At 41.8% G+C, this 23910-nt stretch overlaps 1 protein-coding gene across 3 annotated transcripts; it reads left to right on the plus strand.

Moving 5' to 3' along the window:
- Positions 1–1420: 1420 nt before the first annotated feature.
- LOC121857051 lies at positions 1421–23745 on the plus strand. Of its 3 annotated transcripts, none has more exons than XM_042352915.1 (5): positions 1421–1877; positions 15221–15470; positions 16108–16219; positions 18870–18988; positions 19381–23745. In XM_042352915.1, the coding sequence occupies exons 2-5, from the start codon at positions 15319–15321 to the stop codon at positions 19772–19774; spliced, it is 777 nt and encodes a 258-aa protein (XP_042208849.1). In that variant the 5' UTR covers positions 1421–1877; positions 15221–15318; the 3' UTR covers positions 19775–23745. The 3 variants fall into 3 exon arrangements, with proteins under 3 accessions (XP_042208849.1, XP_042208851.1, XP_042208850.1); XM_042352917.1 differs by lacking the exon at positions 1421–1877 and adding an exon at positions 3061–3312; XM_042352916.1 differs by lacking the exon at positions 1421–1877 and adding an exon at positions 10599–11510.
- Positions 23746–23910: the final 165 nt, after the last annotated feature.

The following is a 23910-nucleotide window of genomic DNA, read 5'->3' on the forward strand; positions in this document are numbered from 1 at the left end:
AAGTTTCCTTCTATGTAAATAGATTGTTTTAGGTACTGTCGCTCCAAGGTTCATAGGAGATGTTATTTGCAAAATACTAAAAAAAAATGGGAACAACAATGCAAAGAACCTGACCAAACCTACTTAACCTTAATCTGGGCTGAGATTTCGAATCACTAGGTGAGCTGCACTATAGTTTTAAGTCAACTGCTAAAGCAATTGAGGCTCCCTTTAGACTCTGTCTGTGGCAGTATAAGGTGCACTATTTAACTAAAAAAAACTTTATATGGTGACTGATGTGTTATATTTTTACTTAGGCATACAACACCCGTTTGTTTAGAGAGAACACCTATTTGTATATTAAAAAGGTGGTATTGTATTCAACATACTAATCTTTCTCAAACACATTACACAGACACAACACACCCACACAATGAAGACACCCACAACCCAAACTCATTCACAAAACACAGATGCACCCAGACAACCCAGGTGCACCCAGGTACACCCACACAACCAAGACGCACCTTACATAACCTATTTGCACCTATTTTTATGACCCCCAACCTCCCTTTATAGCCATACCATTACTACCACCACCACTACTATTTCTACCACTATTTCTTCTGCTACCACCACCACATTATTCACCAAAAGTCATGTTAAACTCGCCTCCTTAATCAGAACCAGCACATGACTCGCTACTGAAATATTACACCTCTCTTTTTCTTTCTCGCTGTTGTGGTCAAGGTAAGGGTCCAACTTTTGCCCCAAGTTGTTTATCATCATTATAATAAACTTAATTATAAACCTGGTGCGAATTCTTGACGTCAGACTAATTAAAGATTAATCGATTAAGAACCTTAGTTATTTATTCTTTTGAGACTAATCTTTAAAACACTAATATGTTTTCTTAGCTATCATAAATGTCCATTTTACCGGTAACTCAATAATTGTTAGTAATAACCGAAATTTAACGTATTTAAATTAAATAAGTATACAGTTTATACTTATATACAGTATTGTTCGAGATAACTTCATTAAGTAAAATCGGCTATATCGTCTAAGACCATTTCCTCTTGCGATATAATGTCTGTACGTGAAATAAATTCAACCCAACAGTTTACAGTATATGTCCCCTCTTCTGGTACGTGACCTTCCATTGCCAAAACACTGCACTGAATTGTGATCCTTATGTTACGGAGGAGTAAGTCCAAAAGTTGTTTACATTCCTCAGCCAATGTCGATCATTGTTTGAGGTTCCACTTATTCATAAACCATTCTTAGTACAAGCCGTACGCCTCCTTTTATTTATTTTTATACAAACCAGAATATAAATAAGGATTGTAGTACGTGTTCGATAATAACCTTTGTTCTTCAGTACATTATAATTTAAAAATAAAGTGAGCCTAAATCAGTAGTTGGCAATGAATGACGTCACAACACAACGCGTGCTAGAGGCAGCTGGAGAGCCAGAACTCGATGTGCCGTAGAGCTGTGCCTTTGTCTAACACCCATGCAAAAAACAAGATTTTCTACACCTGTTAGCACGTGTAGGTGTTGTCAGTGGCTGGAGGAGTGTCCACCATATTCTTATGCATTCATATCATCCTTGATAATGCATGTAAAGACTGAACTCCGGAGATCGAGTCGAGTATGAAGTCTGAAACCACTTACTGTAAATACGCTTCCCTCCGCAATCAAAACTTAACCCTGTTTTGTGTTACGTGATTCAATATGTATGTGACGAAAATAGAAAGCCCATAACGTGTATTGTACAGCAAATGTGAATACTAAAGTGTGTATAATCGACGAAAAATTCAGAGGGATAGGCTCGCCCGCCCACCAGTGAACAAAACTACAGCAGTACTGTACGCGATTCTTTCCACAGTAAAAAGGTAATGGTGAATTGTTAAATACCATGAACATTTCTACGATTATGATGATGTTTGGTTATGATTATGTATAAGGTTTAGTGTTACATTTTATACATACACGATACAAACCTTTGTTAACACTGATGCTTCAAACACTTCATCTGGAGGAGTTTCATTCATAGGTTTGTTTGTTGGATGATCATATCTGGAAACTTTTGTGATTGTCTATTGTCATGTCATGCTATAGCCTACTATTTTTATAGTAAAATCACACTCGGATATGGATGTATCCTTGTAGTTTGTACACATACACAAACACACATACAAACGCGTAACTGGTTAATTGCGTTTAAAGACAAAAACAACTACTCGTTAGAACGCATAAGTAGGTTATATATATATATATATAATATCTTTTATTTATTTATTTAGATACCACAATACTTTCCAAAATCATTTGGTCCTTAGTTTTATAGCTTCTTAGACATTATTAAAAACTTGCTACAGTACCAGTCTGTACATTTATAAACGCTTTACCCCGAGGCCATTAATCAAATTGGGACATCAAGTGTCGCTTATCTTTCTCTACAAACGTACTGTACACGTAACCTAATCTAAAGTAACCTAACAACACAACCCAACCTAAACACACACACACACACAGACACAATCGATGTTTTATCAACCCTAGCAGGACATACCTCACCCCTTTGGTGCCCGTGTGAGTCACCGCTGGGTATAAACCTGACGGCATGTGGAAGTACCCCACATCCTCCCTCCCTTTTCCGTATTCCTACCCTCACTACCTGAAGGCCTGGGTAAGTCAGGCATACCTTTTGCCTCACATTCACCTACTGCATATTTACAAGGCCTGAGTTTTATTCATAGACGTTTGAATGAGTCGATATTAATTCATATACATATTTTATACACCTAGATACGCACGAGTACATACACTGTTCATTTGTGTTGTATTGTCGAAAGTTAAACTTGTCCATTACCACCACTGTTATCGCCAAACACAATTGTGCGCGCCAGCAACATGTGTACTGTAAGTGAAGATAAGGCAGAATAAAAGGAATTAAGAGGGAAAGAGGAAGAGGTGAAGATAAGAGGGGTTAAGACAATATACGGTTAACAAATTTATTGGCAAAGCTTAGAGTAAAGTTGCCTATTCTGAATAATTCGGTCAGGTCTTGACACTGAGGGTGCTAGACTGCTATCGCTGAGAAGGGGGTGGGACGAAGAGACTGTTTACAACTAAGATACCTGACTCAGCGGCCGAAATGTAAAACACGTTCTCTCGACGGGCCACAGCTGCCCATGACTGCCATGAGACAGACTGAGGGCAGACTATCGCCTTCTCCTGTAGAGGCAACATCATGATCGTCAGCCAACATTTCTCCTGCAGGACATCGTATTTGCTCTCGGTGGTCTACCTCTAGACTCGTGACACGTGAGTGTGGATTGCGAACTGTTAAATCCTCTGAGAACTATCATTGTTGGAATTATTGACTATACTTGTTAACTGAGTGATGTTGGTTTCAGGCAGGCCATTGGTGACTGTAGTACTGCACCAAGTCTTCAATATTTCCAGGGTGACTCATTGGCTCATACAGTAACTCACCACCATTCATAAAACAACTCATAAATGCCTCAGTATCAGTGCTGATGGTAAAGTTGTCCATGTTTTGTTGATATAAGATTATAAGTAGAAGTACAGTATACTTACTGTATATTAAATGTCGTCCGTTCATACCGTTTACTGTTACGTTAAGTATACAATATTTATATACCGTAATTGAATTAAATAAGTAGCTATAATAAACGATATCATAATGTTTTGACAAGGGACGCAATAAGAGTTTTTTTTATTGTGATTTTACGTTTAGTCCTAAGTATTGTTGTGACGCAGACTGTGACGTGACGCAGCATTATCGTATACGGAGGTTCGTTCAGTGGCTGGGTGTGCAAGATCTTCCGTCAACTGTTATTCGTAGTCACTTACCGTATCCGTATCACTTCCTTCCGTATGCTGTTATAATTTGGTGGATTCTCAGTGGTGTGAGAAAGCGGTGTTTACGGAGGTGACCATGCCCGACCTTCTACTGAATTACATAGTGCGACGCAGCTTATGAGTGGTGGTGGCCTCTCTCTCTCTCTCTCTCTCTCTCTCTCTCTCTCTCTCTCTCTCTCTCTCTCTCTCTCTCTCTCTCTCTTTATCATGTAACACAAACAGTTACGTTACGTTAGCGAGTCAACCGCCTCGTGGCAGCCTTCAGCACTGAGACACGGACGGTCTGTATTTATGCTTGAACCATTAGTATCGTGTTTGTGTTCGCGGTGGATTGGGATAATTTTTCCCTGAATTGTGAGATGTTTTTGTCCCCCAATCACCTCTTGAGATCTTTTAATTAATAAAGGGGGTAAATGAGTGTATTGGGGATGACGTAGAGAGGAATGAGGTGTGGCAGCCTGTCCCTAGTGACTGGTAATGAGCTCGGGGGGGGGGGGGGTGGAATGAGAACAGTTTAATATGGTGTGCGTGTTGTCAATTTGTCACCCCTTCCTCTCCTTCCTTCCTTCGCTCATCCTTCCTTCCTCCCTCCTTCCCTCCCTGTAGGCTGGGACCTTCATGACGTTGATGAACTGTCACCCAAAGGTCAGCGTCAAAGCATCATACACCTTGATTGTTGTCTTCCTCCTCGTGCCCGTCCGCCTTAGTGTGAGCCCACCGGTTATGGTAGTGGTGAGGAGGATAGTGATGACTTATAGGAGTGTGTGGTGACTATATACAGTACATCACCCTGGTCGGCGCGGCAACTAAACACTGGTGCCTCCCTCTCCTGTAGGGTGATGTACGCCCCCAAGCTCTCAGATAACACCACAGTACAGGTGCTGTGCTGTAGTACCACTGTAGGGAGGTGTGTGTGTGTGGGTGGGTGTGTGTGTGGGTGTGTGTGTGTGTGGGTGTGTGTGTGTGAGATAGTGAAGATAACATTATAGGTCATGGCTGTCAGCGAGATAAACCATGTTATCTTTATGACGTCACGAAGGCGCGCGCTGATTGGTGAACGTCTCGTACTCTCAATCAGTCACCTGGTATTTATGACGTCATTAAACGTTTAATGTTCTATTGGCTGGGTGAGTCATTAGTTTCTGGTAGCCCACACTGTCCCTGTGGTGTGTGTGGAGGTGAGGTTGGTGGTGGTGTGTGGAAGTGGTGGTGTGTGTGTGTGTGTGTGAAGGTGAGGTTGGTGGAGGTGGTGGTGTGTGTGGAGGTGGTGGTGTGTGTGGAGGTGAGGTTGGTAGTAGTGTGTGCCTGTGGTGGTGAATGCTCAAACTACCCCTCACAGCCAGTAATAGTTCCCAATAAGGAATCGAGCGCTGTGGAAGAAGCATTTGATCCACTTAATGACAATAGTGGAACTGGCTTGTTGGCTGGGGGCTTAGAGAGGGACTGCGGCCGAACTGCAATGCGCAATTCTCTTGACCCACGGACGAGCGTTCACAGCTGACTGAAGGCCTGATGTTGTTGTTGTGTGTTTTATTATTAATGTTTGTGTTATTATTATTATTGCCGGTGGATTTTATTATTATTATTATTTCCTAACGCGTGATTGTCAGATAAATTAACAAATATTACTGATTATCCCCCTCCTCCCCTCCCTCCCGACAAGAAAGCAATGATTACCTACGTGCGTGTCTGTCCGTAGGGAATAATACTGTTTCCGCATGACACTTACCACGAACCTTCACAGCTGGAGGCAGAACCATATTGATTGTGAGGTCAGAGAGAATCATTCAGTAGTAGTAACCCCGTTGTTTTGTAATAGGTCTTCACACCTATAATGTCTGTCTGTCTGTCTGTTCGTCTGTCTGCCCCATAATTTTTCAACCAGTAAGAAACTAGTAACAAAACTCTCTCTCTCTCTCTCTCTGGTTGTGGAGGAGGACGTTGCTACTTGTTCTAATACTTAAGGTGCTCCTGTTTCCCGCTTGGGGCGTGTGTGTGTGTGTGTCCATCTCAGCTGCTCTGGTTCAGCTACACCAGAGAGGAGATGTTATGTTGATTGTCCTGGGTGTTTTTAACTATATTCTGTGTCCGAATAATAGAACGACTGTGTTTTTGTATTTAATGAGAGCCATTTAGCTATGAAAGGCTGTGTACTTAACTGTATGTTTGTAGTGTGTGTGTGTGCGCTATATACTGTATATGTGGGGGGGGGGGTTTGTGTGTATGTATGTGAGTAAAAAATAATACAAAACTCACTTATACTCGTACAACAACCATTAAAGCTGGTGAATATTCCCTTAAAAATGTAATATATATTTTGTTAACAGTTATTAGATACACAGTGTGAAATAAAGCACATAGTATCGACTGTGGTTCTTGTGACGGTCAACAAAGGCGAGGGTGTGGTGGTAGGGTATGGTGATAGGGTGGGTGGTGACTGGGGAGTGTGGAGCAGCTGTTCACCTTGGAGAAGCCCGAGACCACACACACACACACACTCACACACACACGTATATACAGCGACACCCTCACACAGTTTTTAAAAACATTGACAAGACAACTAAAGGGATCCATTGGACGTTCTAACCTAACCCTAACAACTTAACCTAACCTAACCTACACCTAACCTAACTGAACTAAGCCGGGGTGGAAAGGTTCAACGTCCGAATGAAACCTTTGTAAATCCAACTGAGACGAGAAGCCTTTATACTGGATACGTTCTAACATCTCCAGCAGGAAAGGGTGGAGGGAGGAGGCCTACGAACTCTTGAGAAGCCATTGATATATCGTAGCTCAAATGTGTGTGTGTGTGTGTTATACGTTCACACTTAGGGTAAAAAGAACAATAACAAGAAGAACAACGAACATAACCTTGAAGAGTCCTCTGTGTCTTGAGGCAGAGATGAGAAGCCTTCCAGCACCTCACCATTCCAGTCATAACTATTACCCTTACCTCACTGACCCAACCTATAACCTAACCTAAACTAACCTAACCTAACCTAACCTAACCTAACCTAAACTAACTAACTAAACCCAACATAACCTGACAACATACTTTGATTACATAATTTGGTTATAATTCGATATTAAAATAGCCTCAGAACGTGTTGTTATATACTCGACCACACAGAACAGGTTTAACGTTGTGTGGTGTTAAGTGATATGATGGTGGGGCTTGGTTGTGATGGGGTCTGTGGCAGCAAGCATTATTTTGGACTAAGTTTGATGATATAGTTGGGTGGTCTGTGTGTGTGTGTGTGTGTGTGTGTGTGTGTGTGTGTGAGATAAATATTATAAAGTTCTCGGCTATGATTCACTGCTTCCTGTCTCGTATCCCCCTCTCTCAAGCTTTCTCTCTCACTCCATGGTTAAGCTTAGTTGATAGTACTTGATGTGTCTGGGAGGGAGAGAGGGGGATTTCCGGTAAAAGATCCGGTAATTGTAATGAATCCGGTATAGAGAGGGATATAATTATGTTAGTGAAAGGGTGATGGTATACATACATACATACATTCATACATACAGTACACACACACACAGTGGAAAGGTATACATCACTTTTTATACTTTTATGTTGCGTCATATACATAATGCCCTCTGACGCTGGAGATCCATCCTGCACTTTGGTCTCTGTCTGGTACGGGATCTTGGAATTATATTTGAGGAAAAATAAATAACATTCGTGGAAATTTTATTCATTTATGCTATATAATCTGAGAATTATCAAGAAACAATAATTTTCCTCCGTTTTTTTCACTTACCAGAAGTTGGTGGAGGAAAGTCTAGGTCTGGATCGAACGGCTTTAGTAGTCGTATGATGTAATATAGAGAGTGTTCGTGTGTAGTTGTCACAGTGGGTCGTGTCCCCTCTACAGCTGCTGCCAGTGTTCGTGTGTAGTTGTCACAGTGGGTCGTGTCCCCTCTACAGCTGCTGCCAGTGTTCGTGTGTAGTTGTCACAGTGGGTCGTGTCCCCTCTACAGCTGCTGCCAGTGTTCGTGTGTAGTTGTCACAGTGGGTCGTGTCCCCTCTACAGCTGCTGCCAGTGTTTGTTTATAGTTGTCACAGTGGGTCGTATCCCCTCTACAGCTGCTGCCAATGGTCGTGCGTAATTGTCACAGTGGGTCGTATCCACGTGCGTAGTTATCACAGTGGGTCGTATCCCCTCTACAGCTGCTAGTGGTCGTGCATTGAGTACACAATATTACAGTGATGGACAGGTAAGGTGGACCACATCACAGGCTTCTGGTTATATGCATGGCACGGTGAGCGGGGTGATGCATCAGCTGGGCGTGTCAGCCTGTAAACAACAACAGCACACGCCCTTGTCGCGTCAGGGACCATTGAGTTAGTGGGTGGGAGAGGGACCCTGAGTTAGTGGGTAGGAGAGGGACCATGAGTTTGTGGGTGTAGGTGGATGGGAGAGGGACACTGAGTTAGTGGGTGTAGGTGGGTGAGAGAGAGGGACCCTGAGTTAGTGGGTAGGAGAGGGACCATGAGTTTGTGGGTGTTGGTGGGTGGGAGAGGGATCCTGAGTTAGTGGGTGTAGGTGGGTGAGAGAGAGGGACCCTGAGTTAGTGGGTAGGAGAGGGACCATGAGTTTGTGGGTGTTGGTGGGTGGGAGAGGGATCCTGAGTTAGTGGGTGTAGGTGGGTGAGAGAGAGGGACCCTGAGTTAGTGGGTAGGAGAGGGACCATGAGTTTGTGGGTGTTGGTGGGTGGGAGAGGGATCCTGAGTTAGTGGGTGTAGGTGGGTGAGAGAGAGGGACCCTGAGTTAGTGGGTGTGCCTGTAGGTAGGTAGGTGGTGGTAGTGACCAGCAAACGGATACAATATGGTACCTGAATAAGGGAAGACGGCGGTGCCCTTGCAACAGTCATCAGTAGTTAAGTATGTCACCTCATGCATTTGGATCAGGTAACCAAGACCTTCAACCCCACGTACAGTCTCCTTCACTAGTGCGTTTACAGGAGCTCGTCAGGTTTTATGCAGTGTGGCAGCGTTTAGTTTGTTTACATTCGACAGAAGAAAACTCGCAATAGTAAACATATTATGGAATCATATTAAAACAATATTAAAGCAAATATCTCCATGTAATGATTTGTGGAAGGTTTATATGATGAGCTCCTGTAAACGCACTAGTGAAGGGGGCTGTACAAGTGTGTCTGTGTGTGTGAACTGAAGAAAGAGTTTTGTACTGTAGTCTTAAAAGGTTGAATTACGGGCATTAGAGGTCTTGATTGATGGTCCAAAGGTTCGTGTTGGAGGTGTGTGTCTGAGCACAGGATGTATAACAAGGCCAACATTACCATCCTCTGACTCAGGGTTGGTGACCTTGATCTTAAACGATTAAACTTGATCTTCATGACCTCTTGTGGAGCATGATACACTTAACATGACCTCTTGTGGAGCATGATACACTTAACATGACCTCTTGTGGAGCATGATACACTTAACATGACCTCTTGTGGAGCATGATACACTTAACATGACCTCTTGTGGAGCATGATACACTTAACATGACCGCTTGTGGAGCATGATACACTTAACATGACCTCTTGTGGAGCATGATACACTTAACATGACCTCTTGTGGAGCATGATACACTTAACATGACCGCTTGTGGAGCATGATACACTTAACATGACCTCTTGTGGAGCATGATACACTTAACATGACCTCTTGTGGAGCATGATACACTTAACATGACCTCTTGTGGAGCATGACGATACGAGTTTTCTACGAGTTGTGGATAATATTTTTTTTACAGTGGTTGGGGTTGGGCTGTTATAGTGCTCATTAGTAGGTGGTCGTGAGACGTGCTGGAGATCACGGTGGAAGCCTGAGGGCAGCGGGGCAACTTGCAGTGTCATTCGTGGAAGAGTGAGAGCATGTGGTATACCCCGCCAGTGGCCTAGTGTAGTCCTCGTCTCTTACATAGAAAACGACAGATGGTGCCGGTGTGGTGGGGGCAGGGAGGGGGGGGGTGATCCTGATAAGTGGAACGCAGTAAATCACAGTAATGGTGGACGTGACTACTGAGGGAGAGAGATGTAGGTAGTGAGAGTCGGGCGGTCACTGTAACGGAATAAGGTGTTGGACCAAGTTATCCTAAGGTCTTAATGTGTGCTGTTTGTCGGCAGTGACTCGCATATAATAAGTCTTATCAGAATCATAAAGTCGATTATCGTGTCTTAGTTATATTTGAAACAGTTTGTGATGTAGAGACCAAATGGAAATATATTGTAAATTCCTGGTTACGTCACTGATTGTAAACAGCATTCATTATTATTTAACTTTGATGTATTCACAGATGGTGCAATACTTCACCTGTGTGGGGTAGGTTGTGGTGAGGCGCCGCGCTATATCAGGTGTCTGTCTGTCTGTGATGGAATATCTCCCTCAAGTTAACATCTTTACTTGTATAACACGTCGCCTCGTAGTTAAGGACGGGAGAGACGTGTTCTCGGGCTGTCTATTCCGTCAAGGATATAATTATTTACTCATTAACAATTAAACATTTTAATAATAATAATATTAAGCATTAGGGAGATCAAAGGTTGTATAAAACATTATACAACAAGAGTCTCTTTGTCAAAGACCAAAGATATTAATATTTGGCTCACCTGAAGACCCCCCGTAGCGCTACCTGGAGGGGGGTTCTTCTGGTGGTCCTGTTATTGAAATCGTAAAATACTAACTAATTAATATTTTGCAATAGTCATCTGCTTTCAATACACTGACATATTACTCCATCGTTGATGGTTAACAGCTTTTGTTCCCTAATATAATACATGTACTGTAGGGTGATGAGTGTTTGTCCAGGCACCGTTATGGAGACACCCACGTGGGCCACCTTCCACTGACTGCTGGGTCCGGTTGACCACATTCTGATTCAGATTCAGGTTTGTCCCGCGAGAGGGCTATTTTATTTGGCACCCCCTTGCATCCTGTGCAAGGCTAAGCTCAAAAGCGTTTACAGCGCCCAACTGCGAAGCACGCCGAGTTCATGCTTGTCTTCTTGACTAATGCATTAAGGACGGAAGTGCCTGAAGGAACTGTCCAGAAGGGCCGACCAGAGGACTCAGGTTAACCGTTTTGTTCACAATCCCCAGAGCTGTGTATGTATATAAATTGCATATTGCGTGCGTATAACACTGTGGCAGCGTAGAATAGCTAATGTTTATTGTTATTAATAGTTTAATATGAAATTGTCCTCGTGTGCAGTAAGACAATTACCACGACGTCACACATCCGTTGCATCAGCTGATTCCCAAACAAAACCCACCTTGCATCAGGAGGGAATATTCGTTGAAGTCTCTGGTGGGGTATGGCAGGGGCCCCCCGGGGGGATGGGCGTCCTCGTGGTCGGCAGGCAGCTGGCAGCACCAGACAAGAGACCAGACGTCTCCTTGCGCACATCCTGTACATACGGGTCGACGCAGGCTCTGTCATTCATACCCATTGTTGTGATTGTGTTCCTGCCTGTCCGCTTAACTGGCACAAGATCTACGACTACCTATTCCAGGGTTTAAGCAGCGAAGTGTGTTAGTGATTCAGGGTGTGCATTTTGTCCTTTGTGTAGTGAGTGAGACTGTAACATCACACAAGCAAGACCCACATAACAGCTGGGCGAGCCAGGTGAGTCACTCAGGTGGAGAAACAATATCTATATTTTCAAATTGTTTTCTCGACCTGGCAATATGACGCGGTGTAGTTTTACCATAGTGAAGTTTAAGGTGCGATGTGTTTTAAGTGCATTATTAACGGGTTTTAGAGGCGAGTTAGTCATCACCTTTGTCGTGATATTCATGACACGCTTGGTACATTCCTCACCACGTGACCCTCAACCACGGCTATAGTTCAGTCACATACTACCATTCTCAGCCAGTGTGTTTCACACCACACCCAGCTGGCTTTCTCCATGCCGCCGCAGCCAGCTGGCTTCTTTCAAGTCGCTGCAGCCAGCTTAGCTTCCTCCATGTCACCACAGCCAGATGGATTATGCTGGATATTACCATGATCTTCAATATTTTAGGATAACGGAAAAATGGCAGGTAACTGTTATTTTTAGTTTGTGACTAAAGCGGTGAAGGAGACCGAGACAACTGCATTTCTCTCTCACGTTTTCCTAATAATAACTGTCATGTTTAGCCTAATACTTGTTAAGTCTCCCTCGGTCATCCCTTCGTTACAGTATGCTAGCGTCCTAAACTGCTTAAAATTCAGGTGCTGCTCTTCTCCCCAGTCCAAGATAGGATGTACAAACGTGGCGAAATAATTGTGGCCCGTACATCTCTCAAATGGGACGAAATCATTGCTTGTGTACAGAGAAATAACCGTTGGTCTTACCGGTACCTCGCCTCCCCCTCCCCGGGATGGGCTGTACCCCCTCCCCGGGATGGGCTGTACCCCCTCCCCCTCCTCGGGATGGTATGCACCCCTCCCTGCTGTAGGCCCTGTCAATGACCTTGTCAATCTTGTCACCGAGGGTCTTTAAAAATTATATTAGAGTCTGGTAAATAATTTTAAGGCCCTTCCCGTTGATTTAAATGAACTTATTGTCATTTCCACTCGTGAGAGATATACTTGAAACTGGTATACTTGACTGCTAAGCTGGGTGCTCGTGTGGTGTAGAGTTCTTCGATAGTGAGCCAATCCTAACCTAGCGCCTCCCACAGTCCCACATCCTCAGTATCATGTTGAATCTTGTGTGGCGGGAGGTGACGTCACGTTTCTACCCCTTTCCTTACCTAGACCCAGTTGAAAATTATATATTAATTCCGCTCTTGTTAAAATTATGCTGTTTATATTTCGACTAAATAATATTTAGTAATAACCAAAATATCAACGAAAAGATAAGCTGATAAGTGGTTGAATGATTAGCTCCAGGAAGTTCTTTCACTCTCTTTAACACCCCCCCTCCCCCCGATGAGTCAGGCCTTCAACTTGGCCTGGATAGGATATTTTTAGCTGATTTATTTTTTTGTGATACGTACACATCTTGGACCTGTTGTGTTTATAGAACATGTGACCATCTGGCTGCAAAATATCAGTCCACAAGTATTAGTTGACAACATACCGGTATTATATTAGAGTTGATGGATGGATGATGGTGGATCTATCAACTGTAGTGAGTTTAACAGTTTATATTATCAAAGGCAAACCACCACAAGGGGCTTTGTTGGAGAAACTTTGTTGAATTAAGGTGTGGGCGTCAAGTGTGAGTTTCTTACTGGCAGTTCTCTCTTACCTACAGTATATCTGTTTCTTGTGGGAGACTTAGGAACTACTGCCTTTAATTAACTTGTAAAAACAGTCAATATTCAGTTGAGAACCATTAGCTCTCAAACATAGCTGGATTCTTTGACATAGATTGTGTGTCGGGATGAGTGTGGCGGGAAGGTTGCATAAGGAGTGAGTAACAGGACTGAAAAGTGTCTACGTGACAGTTGGCAGGTAAGCTACACAGTCTTACAAAACAAATGAAACACAATATGGTCTCCAGTACCCAGGCTTCGTAGAAGGTCGAAATATCCCATCGACTCGGGGAAATACCACACCGGATGTTTTATTTATTTTTTCTCTAGTAGTCTTTCGGTAGGTCACTCACTCCCAGCAAGATTCTGGCTCGTTCGAGTGAATAAACTTGTTCCTTCAGACCTTCTTCTAACGTGACAGTTATCTTGTGAACCTTTATTAAGGGAAGATGAATGGCAGAGGAAAATTTGTTCTCATTCATTTTATTTAGGTGGATCATGACTTGTTTGTTTTGTGGATATACTTGTATATGCTTGAGAGTTAAGGCAGCCGTTGGTTTAAGTGTGTTTTGGTACCACTGAATGAAGCTGTGGGATAAACATATACATACTCGGGGTAGGCAAGTGTGTGTGTGTGTGTGTCTGTGTGTGTCTGTGAGAGGAAGCGATCACCAGCCAGCTAGTAAATAACACGCATGACATCTGGAAACTAAAAAAATGTGATATAAGTTTAATTAATGTATTAAATTACAATATTTTTAGTATATTATTATATATATTGTAAATTTGACCTTTTGACCTACTTAAACGTATTTTTCCCCTACGGATATAGTGAAAGACTGACCTCTTCCCCCCGCCCCCGGATGTAGTGACTGCTCTCCCCCCCGGATATAGTGACGTCTCCCCCCCGGATATAGTGACGTCTCCCCCCCGGATATAGTGACGTCCCCCCCCCCGGATATAGTGACTTACGTAATCTCATCTCCGAAACACACATTAATTCCTGGCTATACTTGTTTACGTGTTCTTGGTATTATACGAGTATATTTTTTTAGAGCGAGTTTGTGTCTGTTTGGGTTACAGGTAAACAACGCCGGTTTGTTTGTCGCATATTTACAGGTAAACCGCAGCACACATAATAGGTTTCTCCTGTGTGTTTACCTTGCTAGATGTACTTGGTATATCCTAAATAGCATTGAGTGTTGAGGAGATGCTAGTTGTAGAGGATACCACTGTCCAGTCCACTAATACGTTGCTCTGGGTTTCCTGCCCCGGATGTTACAGTAATCCACTTAAGTTCGTTTTTAAAAGATCGCATTAAAACGTTCCGTGTAAAGATCTCATTAAAACGTTCCGTGTGAAGATCTCATTAAAACGTTCCGTGTGAAGATCGCATTAAAACGTTCCGTGTGAAGATCGCATTAAAACGTTCCGTGTAAAGATCTCATTAAAACGTTCCGTGTAAAGATCTCATTAAAACGTTTCGTGTAAAGACCTCATTAAAACGTTCCGTGTGAAGACCTCATTAAAACGTTCTGTGTAACGATTACAAACATAAATACATACCCACATTTATTGAGTGAATTAGACTTGGAGACAGCTAGAGTACGTGTGTGTGTGTGTGTGTGTGTGTGTGTGTGTGTGTGTGTTATGAATCAGAAGTCCGCGAGCTACACCACATCTCCCAGCATATTAGAACACCCTGCACCGCTGATGTCAGAAACGTGCACCTTGAATGATGATGCGTATTAGTCGGTGATTGTCTGTGATGTGAATAAATTGTGGTGTCTCTTGGTGTACAAATATTTATACTTAGAAATACAACGACGTGTAGATCTGTTGCTGTGAATAATAATCCACCGGTTAGTTTTGACATTGGGATTGTTAATAATTTCAGAAAGAAGTAGATGTAGTTGTGGGGTTTACTAAGTTAAATGTAGTTTATATTGTATGATCAGATATAATGGAATTGCCTGGTGACTGACACAAGGACAGACTCCCACATACAATAGATTGGAATTAACTGAGAGAAATATGTATCTATATGTTGAGTTTTGCTTATGTTTATTTTTTTGGGGGGTTGGTCAACAGAGAAACTATTGAGGAGCTGCACCATTACTTCACGTCCTACGCCTCGGGTGCCGCCAACTACCACTACTGGGTCCCCGGTCTCGTGTACCTCCTCCAGGATGCACCAGACAGCTGTACCGACGGCCGTGTGGCAGCGGAGGACCAACAAGATCATCGCTGCCGGCATCACCATAATCGGTCTCACCATGATGCTCTCGCTTATTCCCCAGTGCATATATATTGGTATCGTCTTCGTCACCTTTGCCCTCATGTGAGTATGGGTGAGAGGAGGGGTAGTGGAGGGTAGGTCATAGTGAGGGTGAGAGGAGGGGTAGTGGAGGGTAGGTCATAGTGAGGGAGGAGGAGTGTGGAGGGTACCTAGGTCATTGTGAAAAAAATTAATATTACTGATAAATTAGATTAATAGTGTTCCTCCTTTACGTGGAATACTGCTGCTGCTCGGCTTGGGGGGTTATCGATATTTATTTTAATTACTGGATTGAGAAACTCCCTTGCCAAGAGAGAATGTATCGTGTCCAGTTCACCAGTTTATAATATAGAAGAATAAAGAGTGTTTTAAGGGGGGGGGGGTGTATGGAGAGCGTTACTCATTTGTATATAACAATTAGCGGTTAGCGGCTCCACTGAAGGTCGTACACATACACACAAATAATTCTCAAAACTAACTTTGGAATGATCTACCAGCATGGTCTGCTTCAGGAGTGGACCAATTCCCAATGCACTACCTGGCAACAGACCGCCGGGCCGCACCGTGAAGATGATAAAAAAAAGAGTGAATTTGTTAATGTTAAGAGATAGTAATTACAGCTAAAGTAATTAATACCAACGTAATGATGGGCAGGAGTTGAGGTTGTATTTTGGCGTGTGACAGTCGTGTTCTCCCACAGCTGGCTCGGGTGGATGACCATGAAGGAGAAGAAGATAGAGCCCCCACGTCCTGAGGGTGAACATCCAGCCTCTCCTGTCCTGTTCCTCGTGGCCTCACACCATCTCCGTCAGGTGAGTACTGCCCTGCCCTGCCCTCCTCCGTGTTCCTCTGTGGATAAGGTTAAACATGACTCACACATCAGAGAAATCCTGCACTTTACACACTGCCCTACTTACATTCACCCACCTACTTACCTACTCACCCACCCATCCACTTACCTACCCACTCACCCATCCACTTACCCACTCACCCAGTAACCCACCTACCCACTCCCACACAGCGTTTCTCCCACAGAAGTAATTATCGAGGGGTACGTTTTAAGCTGGTGCAGGTATTGTGTTTTAAGAAACTGACTACGGCCCACTGGCAACTTACATCAGGTACTGGTGGTGATTACTGCACCAAGGTTCCTCTCCTGGTGATGATAAGGCACATTTGATTCACTTGACGAGAGTAATTTTCAGTATTGCAGGTGAGCCTCGGTGGGGTGGAGAAATCATTGGTATTGATGATTACAATTAGTTATTTAGCATTACTGTGCGTGGGTGTTAGCAGTGATTGTTTTAGCTGTTACGTTGTGGTTTATTTTTTCATGTTTTAGCCAGGACCTCTTCCGAAAACTTAAAATTAAATATTTAATTGTGCAGCCAGCGTCTCCCGACTTCCCTCGGGCGTGTGAAGACTCCTACAAGATCAAGGTCTCTTGCGCCCCTCTCCTTCCTCCCATACACCAGGATCCCACAGTTACTAAGGGACAGCGACCTTGGCTGGTGACGCTCGGTTAAACATGGCAAGGAGTGGCTGCAGTTATCCCAGGGTCGAAGGCAACATAGGAGCGGCCATTGTCCTAGGCTTGAGCAGAAATGCGTAAATTACTCCCCTGATTGTTTATTGCGCATTTGTTCTGAAAACCTTGGACGAGCAGTGTACAGGGACGACATAAGTTTATTTCATATTCTCAATCCACGACGCAGTTACTTCCCTTGAGTTGAAAAATAAAAATATTCAGGTATCGCGTCAACAATGGAGTCAAGCGAATAGCTGTACAGTACACCGTCCGAGTCTGTTATTTATGATGTACTCTGCTTAAAGTGTTATCATGTTAGGTTGCTATTCATTGGGCTCTTCAAACAAGGGTCACCTAACATTCACCAATTCGTCGAGCATTCATCTGTAATTAAGTCTTTAATATATACAGTATAAATTACAGAGACAAACGATTACACTGTTGAAAGTTTTTTGTACAGTATGATTTAAATTTGTTTTAGTTTGGATGTTGACTGAAATAGTGTGGAAATTTAGCCACATTCCACCACTAAGATACGTTATGTATGAATGAGTCATGTGATGGGCTGAGGGAGTGAAGGCGTGGAGGAGCAAGCTTGTAAGTGTACAGTACTTTATTAAGCAGCCATCCTCTATGAGGTAGGATGAGGCTGTTGCTGAGATTATTGTGGATTAAACGCTTGACATAGAAACAAAGATAATTAAAAAATATTAAACACGTCAGCTGTCTTTGATGACAAGGAGTGGCTGGGACGTGCCATATCCAGGTAACTTTTGAAGGGCTGCTACTGCCATACACCTGCAAGACCTTGACAGTGCTAGCCTGCCTCGACCCCCTCAGTCACACACACACACGGCCTCACTCTTTGTTATCAACAGGGTCTCGCCAGCTCACTTGTGTGCCCACCGGGTTATATATAAGTGCCTTTCCTCCTACCACACTGATGCAGTCAAGCACTCGCTTATAAGATTTCCCTGCTGAGAGTACTTACAGTACAGTAGGGCTTGTTGGTGACAGTTACGTTCGTTGTGTTGATATTACGTGATTATGATGAGTGGTGGTGGTGGTGGTAGGATGTGGGAATTTTTAGTAGCCAATTTGGTGGTGATTTAATGTTGTAAAGCTACAAAAGGGTCGTATATTGACAAATGTATTAGTGTGGTTGACTTGGTGGTAGTGCAGAGTATTGTCGGTATCGTTGATGAGCGAACAATTACCAAACCGTATGGTAGACGGGGTTTTGAAGACACTACATATATATATTTTGTTGCTTGGGTGTTAAAACTGAGTGGAAGTGCAAGGTAAGAAGGCTTGTGGTAGGGTGTGAGGGCGTGTCGTCCCGGTGTATTAGCCTAGCCCGGCGTGGCCTTGTGGAGGCGGGAGCACCTCAGCTCCAGTCGGTCAGTGGTCATGCGCAATAGCGCCGCGCCTCCGCCCTGCGAAAAAGTGAAGTTCAAATGGAAAATCTGTCTATAGACTTAATTTATCGAATGTTATTGCGAAAGGGTTTTCTACGAGTATCTTTGAATAAGGGTGGGGATAAATCGTACTTTGGGCGTTATTCTACATAAATAGAAGTAGATCTAAATCGTTATTTAGGACTATTTCATAGGTCTTGTATCTTTGGAGGACCAGGACGTACCGTACAGGTCCTGCACATTACATGACCATGTATCAAGGTACAGAAGGATAGGTAGCGTCATATCGGCTGGGTGAAAATTTTAGCAACATTTATACATGTCCAGACTCCTTTGTTCCTTTCCTTCCAGCATACATAAGTATTATTATGAGATCGTTTTTATATAAGGATTATACAAAACATTTACTTTACTATCATAATTGAATAATCAATTTATGTTTTCTTTGTGTCACCGGATTGATTATAGGCCTATGAACATGACAGTGATTTTTAACTACAGCTTTTTTTTTTACAGTCATCCCGAGGTCCAACTTTACCAGACCCCGAGGACAAACCTCCAACCTATGACCAGATTTTAAAGCTTGATGGCCTTCCTCCAGACTATTACTCCGTCCTCAGTGAGAAACCTCCCAGGTAACATCCATATTATTATTTTCACTTGAAATTCTCCGTCGCCATCCTTTCCCACAAGACTGACTGGGCATTGTGTAGTGTGTGTGTGTGGCCCTGTGTAACGGAATATATCGTCTGATATTTTATTTCAATTGGAAGCAGCCGATTATGTTACCCGACATGATGAAAGAAAACTTAATATCCTGTACTTGTATTACACACACACACACATACACACGATTTATATATATATATATATATATATATATATATATATATATATATATATATATATATATATATATATATATATATATATATATATATATATATATATATATATATATATATATATATATATATATATATATATATATATATATATATATATATATAATTGTTATTCTCAACAGATATGAAGACGTAAGTCCAGCTATGGGATGGGGCGCATGTGCACTGCCTACTGAGTTTTACACAACTGAGCTCCCATGTGTTCACACCACTACAGTTGGCTCATCTGTGCCTTTAGAAGTTGCTCTGCATCCAGAGTCTGCCTCTTCATTTCTTAATGAGTCTCCATCCTCCTGGTCAGCGCAGTCAGTCCTCTCAACCACTTATACTGCTGCCCAAAACCCAAGTTTTGCTAGTGACAACCCCAGTTTTCAGCCCACCGTAGAAGACGGTAATGTTAAAGATTTCCTGACCTATTTAGAGATAACCAAGGATAATGGGTCGTTTCAAGAAGAGAGAAGAGAATTTGGAAGAGAAGATGCGAACAAAGTAGATACAGAATTTAGTAATATTTGAGCTTCTATAACAATATTGATAGCTGGTTGCCCACAAAATCTGTTGGCTATGAGGCCGTCCTTCTGAATGATAAAAATGTTTTACACATCTCAATTTTTATTGCAGTGTGAATTATGGGAGTTCTCTTGTTATTTGTATGACTATTCTTTGTTTTCCTTGGTTATGCCCAGAGAAATTTTAGAATGGTGCTTCTTATATGCTTACAAGCTTACAACGGTAACCTCCCATATGGTACATTTTTATCAAAAGGTATGCAGGTAAATAATCACTTCCTGTTTCAGTCATTTTCTTGTCAATTTTTGTTTTGTTTTAGTGTAAACAAATTAAAGTAATGAAATTTGAAATTTTATATTGTGACGAAGTAAGTATTGTGAGAGATGGTCCAACTACAAAATATCCTCTGTGCCCATTAGAAACATCCCAATGTCTAATAGCGCCAGATAATATTTTGCTACGAGTAGTCTTTGTTATCCATTTAATTCAAGGTTGAATAGATTCTGTTTGAAGGAGTGGTTGACTTTGGTCCAGTGAAGAATTCAGGTTTCTTCCTCATTCATTGACTAGCTCTTCATCCCCTTTCTTCAGTAATGCAGTAGAAATCATATTTCAGCCTCCTTAGTTCCTGCAGATTTAAAACTCCATCATGGAAAGAGAAAGAGATTCCAGGTCACTCGCATCTTCTTTTTTGGTCATAAAATTGGATTTTATATTTTTAATTGTTTAAATTTTTCATTTAAGACATATGTGTACTCAATAATATTCTTTACCAGTTAGAAATTGGACAGATGCGGACAAGTAATGTAGTCTCAGAAAAAAGTAGCTCTTCTCTAATACTTACTTCACTGTCACGTGGAATCGAGTACTACATCTGTGATCGACCCAGCCGGTCCTTCTCTAATAGAAGAAAGGGACTAAGTTCCTCCTTCCAGAAAGAATATGAAGAAAACAATATATGCGGTATATTCTTTGCATAAGGACCATGAAAAGTGTAAGTGGATCCTGTAGGCCTTTTGGCCCATTAAGGCAGTACATACTATATACAGTACAGGCACTCTGTAGACATAGTGTTTATTTGGTTGGTACACATGGAGGCAGTGTGACCAGCACTGCACTCAATCACCCTCACTTTCCACAGTTGTAATTATGAATTCATTCAGTATCTCGCCCCATCTGGCAGCTTGTTTAAGCAAGCTGAAGAACTTGTTCAGTAAAAACTCTAGGATTGCTTGTCTAAAATAAATTCTTATCCCCTGAAACTTGATAAGTACGGTAGTAGAGAATTACGGTCCTGCAACCCAAATATGTGTACTAGATAGACAGGTTACTATTTTTACTTTTACTTTTATCCTTTTCACCACTGATTGGCTCATTAGCTGCTTGGGCAGTCAGTCATGTCTCTGTTACACATTGTTGGCATTTACTGGCTCCAGAGTGTATCTGTACCTGCACCAGTGCCGTTCAAGTCTGTGTCTTGAATAAGGTCACACTTGGTGCCGTCACAACACTCACTGGCAGATTGTTCCAAGAGTTCACAATTATCACTCCGAAAAAGTTTACCCTGACAATTTTTCGAACTTGTGGCGTCTTCAACCTTGAGCTGTGTCCCCTAATGGGGCGGGCATCCGTCAGCTCCATGTATGAACGCTTGACCGAGTAATACCCTCGAGATGTTTATAAACTTCAATTAAGCACCCCTTGCCTGTCTATAGTATGAGCTAAGTAGTTGCAGGCGTTCTAATCTCTCCAGGTAATTTAGGTGCCGTAGTGCAAGCACCAGTTTGGTGCCCCTCCTTTGGACAGTGACCTGTGTAGGATCCCTCCATTGTTCCTGATAATTTTGTCAAGGCCTAAGGCCTTCAGTCTATTTGGAAAATCGAGATGATTAATTCAGGAATCATCTTAGTCGCTCTGTGTTGCACCATTTCTTTGGATGTTAGGTATTTCTGGGGTAGGGATTACATGCAGTAATCCAGACTGTAATGTAAATGAGGTTAATGAAGTTGAAGGAGCATTTTCCTGTCTTTGTATTTGAAGGTTCATTTTATAATTTGAATTTGTCAAGCAGCTTAGAAAAATCCATGTACAGTACAATACATCCACTGGTAAGCCTTCGTCCACCTACTCTGTTACCATTTCGAGGAGTTATGATTTTCCCTGACATGAACCTCCTCTACTATTGCCTTCTCAATCTTCAAGACTAAATGGAGAAAGTTTTCTCCCTCTTGGGTTCTCACACGTGTTATGTGATGAATGATTCTTGAATGGGGTCACTATGATAAATTCTGTGTGACAAACTCCAGGTATGGCAGGGCCAGTAATTGATGGGGTGGGAGAATAAACTCTGATTGAAAGGAGAATATGAAGTGCAGGTTCTTTTTCTTTTATCCTCTTCATTACTGATCTGCTCGTTAACCGCTTGGGCGATCGTTCACGTCTCTGTTACGCACTGTTGGCAAGTACTGAATTTGTCTCTGGACCCAGAGTCTACCACTCATTTAAGTAAGATCTATATTGACTGTAAATGAACTGGATAAGACAGGCTGCTTGTAGTAAAACATTGCCTGGTCATTCTATCAGTTTAGAAGACTTTAGAAGACTTATGGTGGTCATGTTATCTTAAAGGTCATTCTTTAAGGACTCAAGTCGAATTTAAAGTCACAGAAATAATAAGAAATTCACTTCTGAAGGTGGTGTTACTGTACATAACTAACATAACTATATATTCAGCACTCAACTGACAAAAGATTTTGTAATAAACATAAATTGGGGACTGAATTTTTATAAAACTCAGGTACCTGTACTGACAATATTTGACAAATCTGTGTTGTTTGTAGGTGTTGAGTGAGCCTCTCAAATTTACTCATTCAGGTACTGCAGATTCCGTTACAAACCACATGATTCATATATTAGTGAATATGCTTTCCCTTGGTATACTCTGTGATAGAGGTGATACAGATAGTATATGTATACTGTACTCTGTGATAGAGGTAATGCAGATAGTATATGTATACTGTACTCTGTGATAGAGGTAATGCAGATAGTATTGAGAGTGGCTTACAACTCTAATTTTAATTGATGCACAAAATTCTTGAATTTGTCATGAAAGAAAATTCATTTTTGTGACTTGCTCTTACTGTACTGCATCATTAGAGTATAATATTTATACTAAAGGTGCAGAAGTGTACACACAAGTGTGTGACATTCTCTACTTATTATGTCTTGGAAATAAAAAAAATATAAATGTATTAATAGTAACATAATTCCTTTCAAGAGAAGATAAAATCTACTTGTATAGTAGAGTTTTCATGATCACTTAAGTATGCTATCAACTATGAACCCATATTGGCTTTTGTTTATCTCTAGAAGCTGAAGTAACATGATTTTCATGTATAAGGCCAGAACCTAGGATAAGGCACTCATTACCTAGCTCAAGTTGCTGTATTAAGTGACAGCACTTATCTTTTATCTTGTGCAGCACAGTGCTGCTTAACACCCTTAACCATTGTATTCATATCCATGAAAGGGCCCTTACATTCTCCCAGGAATCATTATCTAATTTTAGTACAGTAGCAATTAAGTCATTTTTCTATTTTCTAGCTGTGAGTAGCCATAGCTACTGCGTCAGCTGCCTGATCTTATGTGATACTGCATCTTATCTAAACCAAAGATTCTACAATGTAACGTCTTTCCTCAGTTTGATTCATTCTTTTAGACATTACTGTTAGATACAGGGTATCTCCATTAACCAGTCATTCACCTTTTGTTTTGTTTTTTTATTAAAAATGGTTTTAATGACTGAGTTAAATATTTTGGTTGCCAATACAGTACTGTACATGTACTGTACCTGTACCGTGTTTGATGATATCGATGAAACAATAAAAATTTCTGTGGTCTTTCCCATTTCTTGTGTACTTACATGTGATATTGCATATTTTTATAGGTCCTTTATACAATAAAAACATATAAATTAAGGAATATTTGTTTAATTCTCAGAACTTTACTTGTTGATACTGTACTACAGATTCTATGAAACGAGACAACCTTTGATGATTGTGGCAATGTATTTTACACTTTCGTACATTCTGATAATCTCAGAGGTGTTTTAGGAACAAATTGTCAAAGTTAAAGGTTCATAA

The sequence above is a fragment of the Homarus americanus genome, unplaced genomic scaffold (assembly GCF_018991925.1).
Source record: "Homarus americanus isolate GMGI-L3 unplaced genomic scaffold, GMGI_Hamer_2.0 scaffold44060, whole genome shotgun sequence".
NCBI lineage: Eukaryota > Metazoa > Arthropoda > Malacostraca > Decapoda > Nephropidae > Homarus > Homarus americanus.

What these genes read in the sequence shown, in the direction of transcription:
- LOC121857051 (XM_042352915.1), top strand. Translation starts at nt 15,319, where the DNA reads ATGCACCAGACAGCTGTACCGACGGCCGTGTGGCAGCGGAGGACCAAC. An exon ending in CCTCACACCATCTCCGTCAG is followed by an intron (nt 16,220 to 18,869) that starts GTGAGTACTGCC and finishes TTTTTTTTACAG; the next exon opens with TCATCCCGAGGTCCAACTTT. An exon ending in CTCAGTGAGAAACCTCCCAG is followed by an intron (nt 18,989 to 19,380) that starts GTAACATCCATA and finishes TATTCTCAACAG; the next exon opens with ATATGAAGACGTAAGTCCAG.